Source organism: Chrysochloris asiatica, unplaced genomic scaffold (assembly GCF_000296735.1).
Source record: "Chrysochloris asiatica unplaced genomic scaffold, ChrAsi1.0 scaffold00314, whole genome shotgun sequence".
In the NCBI taxonomy this organism is placed as follows: domain Eukaryota; kingdom Metazoa; phylum Chordata; class Mammalia; order Afrosoricida; family Chrysochloridae; genus Chrysochloris; species Chrysochloris asiatica.
The window spans coordinates 1,003,774-1,018,256 of NW_006408832.1; the positions used below are offsets into that span (position 1 = coordinate 1,003,774).

The following is a 14,483-nucleotide window of genomic DNA, read 5'->3' on the forward strand; positions in this document are numbered from 1 at the left end:
TACCTTTTTTTCAACAACATAAATGGTGACTCTGCACATGGACCTCACCAGGTGGAAGACACAGGAATCAAACAGACTACATCTGTGGGAAGAGACGATGGAAACACTCAACATCATCAGCCAAAACAAGGTCAGGGCCGACTGTGGGACAGACCATCAATTGCTTTATATACAAGTTAAGGCTGAAGCTGAAGAAAATTAAAACCAGCCCATGTGAGCCAAAATATGACTTTGACCTGAATTTATATACCATCTCAAGAACAGATGTGGTCCATTCCACTCTAATGACTGAAGACCAGAGGAATTGTGGGATGACATCAAGCACATCACACAGGAAGAAAGCCAAAGGTCATTAAAAGGACAGAAAAGAAAGAAAAGACCAAAATGGATGTCAGAAGAGACTCTGAAACGTGGTCATCAGTGTAGCTACAAGAAACTTGAAGAAATGATGAAGTAAAAGATCTGAACAGAAGATTTCAAAGGGCAGCTTGAGAAGACAATATAATGAAATGTGAAAAGACCTAATGTTAGAAAATGAAAGGGGAAGACAGACCCAGTATTTCTAAAACTGAGAGAACTGGAGAAAAAGTCAAGGGGTCATTATGAATTACAATAGTGCAAGATTCTAAAGTGAAGGATTCTATGGACAAAAATATTGAAAGAAGCAAGACGGTATCAACAGTAGATGGAAGGAATACATACAGTCAAGATATTAAAAGAATGAGCTGATGTGCAGCCATTTCACATGGTTCTGTGTGATCAAGAACCCAGTAATATTAAGGGAAGAGGTCCAAGCTGCACTGAAGGCATTGGCAAAAAACCAGGATCCAGGAATGATGGTACAAATTGACGTGGGTCAGCTGATGAACACTGTTGTTACTGCTAAGTGCCATTGAGTCGATTCCGACCCATAGTGACCCTGTATAGGGTTTCCAAGGAACAGCTGGTGAGCTTGAAACACTGACCTTTGCAATTCAAACGACTTTGCAGTCTGATACATTAGCCCACAGTGCCATGATGAACACTGGAGGTGCTAAATTGTCTATGACAAGGAATTTGAAAGACAGCCACCTAGCCACCTGATTGGAAGAGATCCATATTTGTGCCCATTCCAAAAGAGGTGACCCAACAGAAGGCTGAAGTGAGAGAGCATCGCTAATATGCAAGTAAAATTTCACTGAAGAGAGCTCAAAAACGACTGCACCAGATATTCAAGCTGGATTCAGAAGATGGGGAACTAGGGATACTGCTGCCATCCAGCTGGATCTTGGCTGAAAGTAGACTATTAGAAAGAACAGTATTCGTTGTTTCTGTTAAGTGCAGTCAAGCCAGTTCCGACTCAAAGCGACTCTGTATGGGTTTTCCAAGGAGAGCTGATGAGTTTGAACCTCTGACCTTGATCATACAGCACCATCCCAGGACTTTAACTTGTGTTTTATTGGCTATGCAAAAACATTCGATTGTGTGGATCATAACAAACTCTGGACAACATTGTGAAGAGTGGGTATTCCAGAACACTTAATTACGCTCGTGAGGAACCTGTACATAGACCAAAAGTCAGTCATGTGGACAGAACAAGGGCATCCAGACTGGCTTAAAATAAGGAAGGCGTACTTATTCAATCTGTGTGCTGAGCAAATAATCTGAGAAACTGGATTATACGAAGAAGAATGTGGCATCAGGATTGGAGGAAGACTCATTAAGAACCTATGATTTGCAGATGACACAACCTTGAAGTGAAGAGGACTTGAAACACTTATAAATATTGATGACCACAGCCTTCGGTATGGATTGTACCTCAAAGTAAAGAAATCTGCTGCAAAAGACTTCTTTCAAGTGTTAAAGAGCCAAGATGTCACTTTGAGAACTGACATGCACCTGACCCATAAGCATGTGGAATCCTGCTGCACTGTAGGATAAGCATTGCACTAATGGCTACAAGGCTGCGGATTCAAACCCACCAGTTGCTCCCTGGAAACCCTGCACGGACTCTGAGTTGAAACAGACTTGACAGTACTTAAGAACAGCAATGACATATGCGTGTGAAAGGTGGACGATGAATAAGGAAGACCAGGGAAGGACTGATATGCTTGAATGTGGTATTGGAGAAGAATATCCAAATTGAACAAACCAATCTATCTTGGAAGAAGTATAACCAAGATGTTCCTTAGATGCGAGGATGGCGAGACTTGGACCGTGTTATCAGGAGTGACCAGTCCCTGCAGAAGGACATCATGCTTGGTAAATTGGAGGGTCATTGGAAAAGAGGAAGACCCTCTCCACCCCAACCTGATGGACTGACACAAAGGCTGCAAAGTGGTCTCAAACGTCACAATTGTGAGATGGTGCAGGACCGGCAGCCATCGTGCGTGTTGGAACCTACTTAGCAGAACTGAAAACAAGCAACAGACATGTATACGTGCCCATGTGTGTGCATGCATGTATGTGTGTTCTTGTTTATTAGGTACCATCAAGTCAGTTCCAACTCATAGTGACACCATGCACTACAGAATGAAACACTGAGGGTTCTTTACCCTCCTCACTTTGTTACAGTTGAGCCCAGTCTATCCGTCTTATTGGGGGTCTTCCTCTTTTCCTCGGACCCTCCACTTTATGTCCTTCTCCAGGCACTGATCCCTCCTGATAACATGTCCAAAGTAGGAGAGACAAGTCTGGCCACCTTGCCAATCTCACTGTATTTCTTTCAACAAACATTGGTTTGTTCTTCTGGCAGTCCATGGTACTTTCAACATTCTCCATCACCAGAACTCAAATGCATCAATTCTTCTACAGTCTTCCTTATTCATTGTCCAACTTTTACATACATATGAGGCTATTGAAAATACTATGGCCTGGGTCAGGCACACCTTAGTCGCCAAACTGACATCTTTGCACTTGAGAACACTTTAAAGGGTCTCATGCAGCAGATTTGCCTAATGCAATACATCATTCGATTTCTTGACTGCTGCTTCCATGAGTGTTGATTGTGGATCCAAGGAAAATGAAGTCTTTGACAACTTCCATCTTTTCTTCATTTATCATGATGCTATTTAGTTTTAAGGATCATCATTCTGACTGTAGAATTTATTTTAATCAACTTTTAGAAAAGACAAAGACATCATTTTTCAACATAATCCCTTTGATTTTCAATACTCTTTGTTCATCAGTCAATAAGTTTTCGGTTTCCCTTATTAAAAAAATGTTTTAGGGCTGAGCTGTAGGCCACGAGGGCACCGCTTTCTTCACTTCACCAGAGGTGAATCTTCATCCTCGAAGGGCAGCTTTCAGGGGACCAAACAAGTTAAAGTCCGATGAAGCAAGATCAGGACTGTAGGGAGGATGTTTTGACACCTCAAAATGAAGTTTTTGGAAAGTGCCAACAGTGTGGACAGAGGTATGCGGATGTGCATTGTCGTACAAGATCACAAGGCCCTTGGATAGCAGTCCTCTGCGTTTGATCCAAAGTTTAGGCATCTCCAGTGAGCCTTTTCTGGATAATGTTCCAATACAGGTCCTTGAGAATCCCAGAAAACTGTAAGCATCAACTTTCCAGCTGACGGTTGATGCTTTAACTTTTTCTTGGTCTGTTTCCTGAGAGTGAACAACAGAGTATGGGATGGAAACCTCCTCCGACTCTGGATGTGGACTCCTACTGAGGCACTGGACTGTCAGCCACAAGGCTGGCAGTTCAAACCCACCACCTGCTCCTTGGAAGCCCTATATAGAGTTGCTATGAGTCAGAACCTACTCGACAGTACTTAACAGTAACAACAATGTATATACGTGCTTGTATAGTAATATGTAAATACATATATTTACACATTTGTGTGTTTACATGTATATGTGTGTGCATGCATGCATGTGTGTGCAGTGGAGCCCTGTCAGTACTCTCCTCCCTCGCCCTGCAGTCCACCAGACCTGAGTGGACTCTCTGTGTACAGAGATGCATCGGACACAGACCAAGTTTGAGGACGCCTTCACTCTGAAAGTATTCATCTTCCAGTTTGTCAACTTCTACTCGTCTCCCATCTACATCGCCTTCTTCAAGGGCAGGTCTGTGGCACTTCCTTCTCCACCTGGCTCCAGGGATGGGGATGGTGGTGGGCAGAAGGGGATTGGACAGGACACAAGGCCAGGCTGGGCTCTCTGGCTACCCCTTTTGCATACCAGAGCATGTGGTTTCCACTTGTCAGGTGGCCACAGGTTGGGGAAGGCTGGGTGGGCTGTGAGGAGGAGATCCGGTGAGATCCCGTCTCAGGATCACAATTTCCCTGCAGGTTTGTGGGTTACCCAGGCAACTACCACACCTTGTTCGGGGTCCGAAATGAGGAGGTGAGTGTGCTCAGGGCACCCACACAAACCATAGGATACGCCTTCTACCCTTGAGCCCAGAACCCCTAAAGACAGCTGTCTACAGTTTCCCCATGCCAACACGAATGTGCCCATGCCACGGTAATAAACCGCCAGATAGTGAGTGCTCAGCCAGGGCCCACTCCCACCAGATGGCCGGGCCCACTGTCCACACAGAGGAAGGACTGTAGAAGCCAGGGGTGAGCCTGTGTTTACAACATGCCGGGGGCTTAGGGGAGAAGGAAGTACTTGTCATATTAGAGGGCTGACGTGCACAGATGATCAGGAAGTGGGTGGCGGACAGCTGGGGGCCTTCAGAGAGGGGTCAGCTGGCAGATGGCCTGAGACAAGGCAGTGCACACCTCTCCAGGCTGAGGGGCACGCAGCTTGGCTGAGGGCTGGGCCTGGGACACTAACTTGACTGAGGGCTGGGCCTGGGACGAAGGGGCTCTAACACACCTCACCTAGCTGACCCTGGGCTCCTTTCTGGTGAGGATGTGGGGACAGAAATGTCCCACAGGGTCTGGCTGTGACCCAGCCCACAGAGGGAGGCACTTCCAGGGCCTGGGAGAGCAGAGTTTTCAGTTACAGGGAAAAGTTCCTGACTCAAACTGGCTTTTGCAAAAAAGGGGAACTTGTTGGCTTAGGTGCTGAGAGAGTAAGATGTGGGCTTCAGGTTTGGCTGGAGGCAGGCGTTTGAATGACACTGAGATCTCCCCCCAGCTCTGGCCCTGTTCTCCCTGATGCCCTTGGGTGCGTACCCGCACACCCACGTTACTTATCCTCTGGCTAAGGCCCTGGCCACTGGTCAGTAGTTGAGGCTGGACCATAGTCCAGTGCCTGGACTCCCCAGAGCCTAGGGTAGCCCCACATAACCCTATGTCCCCAAGGACAGCTGGCTCACTAGGCAGTGTTCCTGGGGTTGTTGGCACACATGGTTGACCGGCTGGACAAGGGGCTTAGACAGAAGTCTCTGAGGCTCACCCAGCTGGAGGTGGGGAGGATGTGGATTAGAGGGCTGGTCTTCCCAGAGCTGACCAGATGTCGTGCTGCTGCAGTGTGCGGCTGGAGGCTGCCTCATCGAGCTGGCCCAGGAACTCCTGGTCATCATGGTGGGCAAACAGCTCATCAACAACGCACAGGAGATCTTCCTCCCGTGAGTCCCCGCGCCCAGCCAGTGTGGAGGGACCTGGGAGCCCAGGCCAGCTGGAAGGGGGACTCAGGATGGCAGAAGTTGGGGGGGGTCTTCCCAGCCACCTCCCCTCCTTGGGCTCTGCAATGCCCCACCCCCTGGGGTCTTGTAAGGGAGTCAAGTGGTGCCCGAATTCTTTAGGCCTCTTGGGGTGGGGGTACCTGGAGGCCCTGAGCACACAGCTAGGCGAAGGCCCCACCTCCCCTGCCCCTACCTCTGCCATCCCATCTTCTCCCTAACCTTCGAGGCTCACTAGAGGGAGGAGCTGGGGGGGCCACAGGAATGTCTAGTGACATCTAAGAAGCCCGTCCTGCATGTGCTCCAGGACATCTGCACCGAAGTCCTCACCCCCTTTTGCCATCCCCCAAGGAATGCACCCCCAAGAGTGCGTGCCAGGCCGGTGTTGAGATAGCACTGCAGGGGCCCCCATGCCCCACAAAGAACTCACAGCATCTGCCCCTCCTGAAGCCAGCTCTCCCTCAGCCTCCCTTGAGCATGTCCCTGCCCAGCTGGACCAGCAGGGGACACTCTCCTGTCTTGTCCCCTCTCCAGGAAGCTACAAGGCTGGTGGCAGAGGTTCCGGCTCCGTTCTAAGAAGAGGAAGGCGGAGGTGTCTGGGGTGTCTGACCAGGCCCCGTGGGAGGCAGACTACACCCTTCTGCCCTGTGAGGGTCTGTTTGAGGAATACCTGGAAATGGGTAGGAACCAGATGGGGGGAGGGGGCCGTGACCACTCGTGGTCCCAGCCTGAGTGATCCTGTGAAGATTAACTTGGACCCTTTAGGTCTCTGGGGGTGGGGGCGGGGGTGGGGGCAGAGGATCCTGCTGGAACCAGGCTTGCCCAGAAATGGGAAGGAAGGAGATTGGGACAGGGGAGACAAAGAGAGCTTGGCCAAGAATGGGAGAAAGCAGTGCCCTGGACAGAGGTTCTGATGGGGTTCCCTTGAAGTGACCTGAATCCCTTCAACACAGAAAGTGTGGCTGTAGCCTCTGTGTGAAGGGAGGAGAGAGACAGGGTAGTTGGGTGAGCAGGTCAGGGAGCGGGGAGTCTCTGAGAGGCGCAGTATCTGTGAGCTGATTTTGTCCAGAAATGCCCATGGTGCCCACACTGGACCTTCCGGGAGGTGGACCTCTGAGACGTCTTCCTTGCATGGCTTGTGTGCTTTCTGAAGGCACAGTCTTTGCCTTGTGTGGGCGTTTGTCCACGTAGCTCAGGGTCTAAGTGCACAATTTGGAGCTCCCCAGCAGCCAAGGCAAAAAGGGGAGCTAGCAGTGGGGAACCCCTATAGCTAAAAGGAAGGAAGGGCCGTAGGGTGTTCAGGAGAGGGGCTTTTGTGAGTCAAGCTGTAAGCAGGCTGGACGCTGTGGATCCCAACTCCCCCGGACAAGGGATGATGGGGTGTGTTGCTCTCACTGGTCACTGCACAGAGGATGTCCTGTGGCCATGTCCTAATGCCCCCAGAGGAGGGGATAAGAAGCAGGGTCTCGTCCCACTCCAGCCTTGTGTCCACTGGGTAGGGCCCTGTTAGGGGTTGTGGAACCTGGGGGTGCGTCCAGTCAGAAGCTTGGTTGGGTGGGCAGTCCCAACTCTGGCTGAGCACAGAAAAGAGGTGAAGCCAGAGTCAGGAAGGCTGCCTGGGGGAGGCGACCCTGGAGCAGAGCCCCGTTGTTTGTGAGGAAGAGCAGGATCGGGTTGTAGAGGGAAGCTGACCCTCCCAGAAACTGCTCTGTGTGGGCGCTACGGAAGTGGGACAGATGTGCACAGACCGGGATGTCCGGGGGCTTCGGGGTGCCACGCTGGCGATGACCCGGCGGTGCCCGCGCCCGCAGTACTGCAGTTCGGCTTCATCACCATCTTCGTGGCCGCCTGCCCGCTGGCGCCGCTCTTCGCGCTGCTCAACAACTGGGTGGAGATCCGCCTGGACGCGCGCAAGTTCGTCTGCGAGCGTCGGCGCCCCGTGGCCGAGCGCGCCCAGGACATCGGCATCTGGTTCCACATCCTGACCGGCATCACGCACCTGGCGGTCATAAGCAACGTGCGGCCCCAAGGGGCGGGAAGGGGGCGGAGCGCGGAGCTGCAAGCGGCTGGCCTGCGGGTTGGAGACTGGACACTTGGGTCTCTGGGGGCGTCGGGAGGCTTGGGGCGCGGGGTGGGGAAAGGCATGGCCAGGAAGAGAAAGGGAGCTGGGGTTCCTGAGAATCCATGGGGCTGTAACTTGGAGGTGCGGCGGGCGTGCGGGGACCTGCTCCCCAGCGTCGGACCTCCTCCCCGCCAGGCCTTTCTGCTGGCGTTCACGTCCGACTTCCTGCCGCGCGCCTACTACCAGTGGAGCGGCCCCGGCGACCTGCGCGGCTTCCTCAACTTCACCCTGGCGCACGCCCCTCCCGCCTTCGCCGCCGCGCACAACCGCACCTGCCGGTGAGTCCGACGGCGGGGGCAGCGGCCAGCGGGCGAGGTTTCCAACCCGAGGAGGCCAGACAGGTTCCCGTGAGGCGGTGACCCTGAGGGAGAGGAAGGTGCGGGCCAGGGAGCCTTCTGCCTTGGTTACCGCACACGTTTTCAAACACAATTCTACAGTCGGCCGGCTCTAGGGTTCTGAGCATGCAGCTAGATGGATGCGATTACAATCCAGTCCTTTCATGGGTTTTATTTCCGTATTCTATTTCTTAAATGGACATCTGAGTAATGTTTAGTTTAACGACCCGTGAGGACAGATGGCCTTCCATTTACTTAGCTCTTTCTTTCTTTCTGGGATGTATTATACTCTCCAGTATAGAAGTCTTTCACGTCCTTGGTTGAATGGATTCTTTTAGATGCGATTGTACATGGAATTACAGGTTCCTTAATTTCCTTGACTGACTTTTTAGTTTGGACCTTGTATCCTGTCCTGTATTTATCAAATTTGTTTATTAGCACCAGTAGCTTGTGGGTTCTTTGGGGTTGCCTAAACACAGAATCATGTTGTGAAGTGCTATGGAGTCTTCCTCCAATCCTGAAGCCCCATTCTTCTTCATACAATCCCACTCCTCAGATTATTTGCTCAGTGTAGGGATGGGATGTTGTTGTTAGGTGTCATCGAGTTCTTTAGAGATTGTGTACAACAGAACAAAACACCGCCCAGCCCTGCACCAGCCTCACAATTACTGCTACACTTGAGCCCATTGTAGCTGCCACTGCCAACCCATCTTGGTGGGGGTCTCCCTCTTCTTCGCTGTCCCTCCTGATAACATGACCAAAGTATGCAGGCCGAACTCTGGCAAACTACCAGCTGTTCCACGGGAGAAAGATGAGGCTTTCTGCTCCCATGAAGATTTACAGCCTTAGAAACTCTGTACAGGGTCGCTATAGGTCAGAACCGACTCCACGGTACTTAACAATCCTTAATATGCTTCACCAACACCCTAATTCAAATGCATTCATTCTTCTATTTGTTGTTGTTGTTAAGTGCCATTGAGTCGGTTCCGACCCACAGTGACACTGTAGAAGGTTTCCAAGGAGCGACTGGTGAGCTTGAACCACCAACCTTGCAGTTCAAAGTGACTTTGCAGTCTAGTGCATTAACCCACAGTGCCACCCAGGACTCTTCCTTAATCACGGTCCAACTTTCACGTGCATGTGAGGCTACTGAAAATACAATGCCTTGGGTCAGATGCACGTCTGTCCCCAAATTGACATCTTTGTTCTTGAACACTTTGAAGAGGTCTTGTGCAGCAGATTTGCTTAATGCAATACGGCCTTTGATTTATTGACCATGAGAGTTGATTGGGAATCCAAGCAAAATGAAGTCTTTGACAACTTCAACCTTTTTTCCATTTATCATGTTGTTATTTATTGGTCCAGTGGTGAGGATTGTTAAGTTCTTTACACTGAGTTGATCTTCATCAATAAGTATTTTAAGGCAAGGTTGTGGCGTCTGCATATTGCTGGTTGTTAGTGAATCTTCCTCGGAGCCTGATCCCACAGTCTTCGTTTACTCAGCTTCTCGGATGATTTGCTCAGCATACAGATTGAATCAGTGTATGGGGAAAGAACACCACCCTGGCGCACACCTTTCCTGATTTTAAACCATTCAGTGTCCCTTATTCTGTTGGAACATGTACAACATGCCTGTTGGTCTATGTACAGGAATACCCACTCTTTGCAGTGTTGTCCATAGCCTGTCATGATCCACATAGTCGTAGGCAATAAAGCACAAGTTAACATCTTTCTGATAGTATCTATCTGCCTTCGACCCAAATCCATCTGAATTGATACTCCGAGTTCCACATCCTCTTCTGAATCGGGCTTGAATTTCTGACACTTCCCTGTCAATGTACTCTTGAGTTATCTTCAGAAAAAATTTACCTGCATGTGATATTAATGACATTGTTTGATGATTTCTGCATTTTGTTGTGACACCTTTCTTTAGAATGGGCACACATATGAATCTTTTCCAGTCAGTTGGCCAGGTAGCTGTCTTCCAAGTTTCCTGGCATAGAAGAGTGAGTGCCTCAGTGCTCCATCAGTTGGTTGAAAGGTTTCGGTTTGTTTTCCGTCAATTCCTGGAGCCTTATTTTAGGCCAATGCCTTCAGTACAGCTTGGACTTCATTCAGGTCCATTGATCCTTGATCATACGCTGCCTCTTAAGATGGCTGGACAGTGACCATTTCTTTTTGGTTTAGCGTCTCTGTACCCCTTCCATCTTCTTTTGGTGCTTTCTGTATCATTTGATATTTTCCCCATAGGATTCTTCCCTATTGCAAGTCGAAGCTTGAATGTTTTCTTCAGTTCCCTCAGCTTGAGAAATGCTGAGCACGCTCTTCCCTTTGGTTTTCTAAGTCTAGGTCTCTGCACAATTCATTATAAAACTTTACTCTGTTTTCTTGATCTTGTTTAGAACTTTTACTTCGTTTCTTCCATTCACTGGAGATCAAGTTTCAGAGTTTCTTCTGATATCCATTTTGGTCTTGTCTTTTCTGTTATTTTAATAAGCTTTGTTTTCTTCCCATATGATGTTCTTGATGTCATCCCACAACTCTTCTGGTCTTTGGTCATTAATGTCTAATGTATCAAACGTGTTTGTGAGATGGTTTCTAAATTCAAGTGGGACTTTGGCTCTCTTGGACTTGTTTTAATTTTCTTCAGCTTCAGCCTGAACTTGCATATTAGCAGTTGATGGTCTTTGGCTCCTGGCCTTGTTTTGGCTGATGATATGGAACTTTTCGTCAGATATGGTCAATTTTATTCCAGTGTATTCTATCTAGTGAAGTCCAAGTGTATAGTCGCCTTTTATGTTGCTTGAGGAAGGTATTTACAATGAAGAAGTCATTGGTCTTGCAAAATTCTGTCGTGTGATCTCCAGCATCAGTTTTATCACCAAGGCTGTATTTTCCAGCTACTGATCCTTCCTCTGTTTCCGACCTTTGCATTCTAATCACCAGTAATTATCAATAAATGTATCTTGATTGCATGTGTGATCAATTTCAGACTGAAGAGGTTGGTAGAATGCTTCAATTTCATACTCACTGTCTTTAGTGGTAATAGTCACTATTTTAATAATAGTGGTATAACTTGTCTTCCTTGTAGGCACAGGGATATTATTTTATCACAGACAGCATTGTAGTTCAAAACAGATCTTGAAACATTGTTTTTGATGATGAATGTAATGCTATTCCTCTTGAATTTTTCATTCCAGGCATAGTAAACTATATGATTATCAGAGTCTAAATGGCCACTACCTGTCCATTTCAGCTCACTAGTGTCTAGGATATTGATCTTTCTGCATTCCATTTCATTTTGACAACTGCCAATTTTCCTTGGTTCAGACTTCATACATTCCATGTTCTGATTATTAATGGTTGCTTGCAGCTGTTTCATTTTGAGTTGTGCTCCATCAGCAAATGAAGGTCCTGATTTACTCCATTCTTATCATCATCATCATCAGCTCCACTTGGAGGAGGTGGTGGCTCTTCCTGTCATATTTTGAGCACCTCCCAACTTGCGGGGCTCATCTTTCAGCACCATATTTCAGTGTTTTGCTGCTAATTATAAGGTTTTCAGTGGCTAAACATTCAGAAGTGGTCTGCCTTTCCTTCTTGCTATTCCTTTTTACTCAGGAAGCTCAGCCAACACCTGTCCAACATGGGTACCCTGCTGGTATTTAAAAGACTGTTGGTATAGCTTCCAGCATCACAGCGCACAAGTCACCATACTATGACACAATGACAGATGAGGGACGGAGTCCTTGATGATGAATTTTTAAAACATGAAAGTCTTGAGTAATCTTTATGTTTCTATGGGAAGAAGTGCTGGCTGTATGCTAACCACTGCGAGCTGTATGCTGGTAGTCCGTGCTAGCTCTGTGCTTACCCACTCCCTTGCAAGGACTGAGACAATTTGGGCTGGACCTCAAGCGCAGCACGTCTAGTCTTGGCTGACCTTTACCTGAGTATAACCTTTCACATCCCAGTGTGAGTTTAGGAGCCAGCCTCCAGTGATGGACTCTGGCTAAAACTAACGGCCAAACCAAGAGTGTCCAGCTCAGCCGGTCAGACCTGCCCTGAAATCAGATGACCCTGAGCTAAAAGCATGCTTCCTATCCTCTCAACACCTTTACGTTGTTCCCAGTGCCCTTAGGAGAAAGGCCGAGGTCCCTCCATGGCCGCTGTGGCTCTGGGTGATGTCCTGCCTGGCTCCCAGCACTCAGCCCTGTGGAGCCAATGTGTCTCCCTCCTCTCCCGGGCCCCCAGCTCATGCTGTCTTGCTGTCCGAGCTTTGCCTCCCCTCACTCGCCAGGAGGCCAGGGACTATGTGCGTCCACCTGGTCTTCCTGCACCCCCCTGCCCTTTGCTGCCTATGGGCAGATGTGCACCTTCGTTGTTTGGTTGTGGGGACCCCCAAGAGTGGCTGATTGTAGAAATCCTTTCACTGCAATTGCTCCCTCACCCTGGCCCCGTGTGCCCTGTATCTTTTGAAGCTACCAGGCCTTCAGGGACAACAATGGACACTATTCACGGACCTATTGGAACCTTCTTGCAATCCGCCTGGCCTTCATCATTGTGTTTGAGGTACCTCAACGCACACCGGCTGGTTCTGTGGACCTTGTTGGAGTGGAACTGGGGGTGCCACGGTCAGCATGAGATGGTCAGGGGTCACCTTACAGTCTGCACAGTCTCAGTTGCAGATCTCGGAGCTCTGGGCTCCAAACATGAGCCTCCCCTCTGTTCTTGAAACTTGCTTGCCCATGCGAGCCTGGGGACCCGGAGCCCTGGCCGCAGCAGCCCCTCGAGGCAGCTCCCGTATTGGCAGTAAGCGGGGCATGGAACAGGTGGGAGGGGCCCGTACCATCACCAGGCCTTCTCCTGCTTGTAGCATGTGGTGTTTTCCATTGGCCGCCTTCTGGACCTCCTGGTACCCGACATTCCGGAGTCTGTGGAGATCAAGGTGAAACGCGAGTACTACCTAGCTAAGCAGGCGCTGGCTGAGAATGAGGTGAGGGCCCCCCTATAGCTCCCAGAGCTGGGAGAAGCCCCTTTGTGCACCCCTCCTGTGGTGGCTGATGCCCCTTTCTCATCCTGGGGTCCTTCCTGCCCACAGGTTCTCTTTGGCACCCCTGGAGCTAAGGACGGTTCCCCAGTCTCCGAGACCCACCTGAGTCCACAGGTCTAGGTGCTACCTCCTTCTCTTACTGGGTCACAGGCAGCTATGGAGGAGAGCCCATGGCAGGCTGCCCTGCCCAGGCCTTTGGCTGCATGTCCCACTGCCCAAGTCCTGGTGATGGGCTTGTGGGGCTCCCACTGCGTCCGTACTATTCCTGATGGGCCAATGCCCTCCCTCATACACCCCCCACCAAACGCAGCTTGTGACTTTGTTCAGCAGTTCACACATCCCTACAGCTGGGGCCCCTAGAAAGCCCAAGACCCCAGCCTCAATGCCCACCTCTCCAGCTGACCTTGCCCACAGAGTAGCACAGACTCCGGGGGTGGTGGTGGTGGTGGTGGTGGGAACCTTCTTGGTACCTGCAGCATGACCAGCTAGGCCTGCGGGTTTGTGGTTAACCTCCCACCTGACACTATCCACCCTGTGTGGCCTTCAACACTGAGAACCCACTGCTGTTGACCCTGCTCTGTGCCCACCCCCCCCCAACCCCGAGCCTGGCCCAGTGGTTATCTCCCATCAAGGGTACCTCTTCCCCTGAGCACCCCTTCATCCCGTTGCCTGATACAGCATACACAGAGGGTCAAGGGGGAGTCAGTGCATTATGCAGCAAGGTGACAAATCCCGGGTTGGAATGAGGGTTTTCCAAGCTGAGTACACGTGTGACCCACCTAACTCTCATGGCTACCTTCCCGCCTCCTGCCTGTCAGCTGCCTGCTACATCTGCTCTGTACACTGAGGCAAAATAAACACCGTGACCCATTTACGTCCCTTCTACCGATTTCTTTGGGTGGAACTACACTGCCCACCCCCGCCTGACCAGCAGCACCTCCCTAGTGGGCATCATTGGGACCGGCGGTGGAGCTCTTACTTCAGCAGAGCCGGGAGGAGCAGCCGTACTCACAACCACCACAGCCTGTGTTGTCTTAGAGACCCTGTGAAGGGTGTGGCAACTAGGGAGAAACACCCCCCTTCCTGGCTCGGCTCTCCCTCCCTCCCTCCCTGAGCTGGGAGGCTGGGTGGACTGCTGGGCACCGCTCTCCCAGAATGCTGTGTGGTGACGGGGAGTCTGTGCTGTTCATGCCCTCAGCAGGGCACTGGGAAGGGGAGAGGGTCCCCCACTTAAGCCCTCCCTCCCAGCCAAGGGCTTTCTGCCTGTATGTGGGTCTCTCCTGGATGGGCTCCTGGCAGACGCCACGCTGGCACCGAGGGAACCTGGTGACCCCCGTGTCATGCCGACTGAATTGTGCCCAAGGACAGGGTCGTTCGTTCCCAGAGCACAGTAAACAAGCTTAGACACAGGTG

The 14,483-nt window shown here is 50.3% G+C and overlaps 1 protein-coding gene across 1 annotated transcript in view; it reads left to right on the forward strand.

Moving 5' to 3' along the window:
* Positions 1-13,190, forward strand: part of ANO7 (anoctamin 7) — a 26,829-nt gene extending 13,639 nt beyond the window's left edge. Inside the window, exons 16-24 of the mRNA XM_006875232.1 lie at positions 3,942-4,053; positions 4,278-4,332; positions 5,409-5,506; positions 6,095-6,240; positions 7,372-7,577; positions 7,818-7,960; positions 12,499-12,589; positions 12,894-13,013; positions 13,119-13,190. Coding sequence (XP_006875294.1) covers positions 3,942-4,053; positions 4,278-4,332; positions 5,409-5,506; positions 6,095-6,240; positions 7,372-7,577; positions 7,818-7,960; positions 12,499-12,589; positions 12,894-13,013; positions 13,119-13,190 — 1,043 coding nt within the window. The remainder of the gene's footprint in view (positions 1-3,941; positions 4,054-4,277; positions 4,333-5,408; positions 5,507-6,094; positions 6,241-7,371; positions 7,578-7,817; positions 7,961-12,498; positions 12,590-12,893; positions 13,014-13,118) is intronic.
* The last annotated feature ends 1,293 nt before the right edge of the window (positions 13,191-14,483 follow it).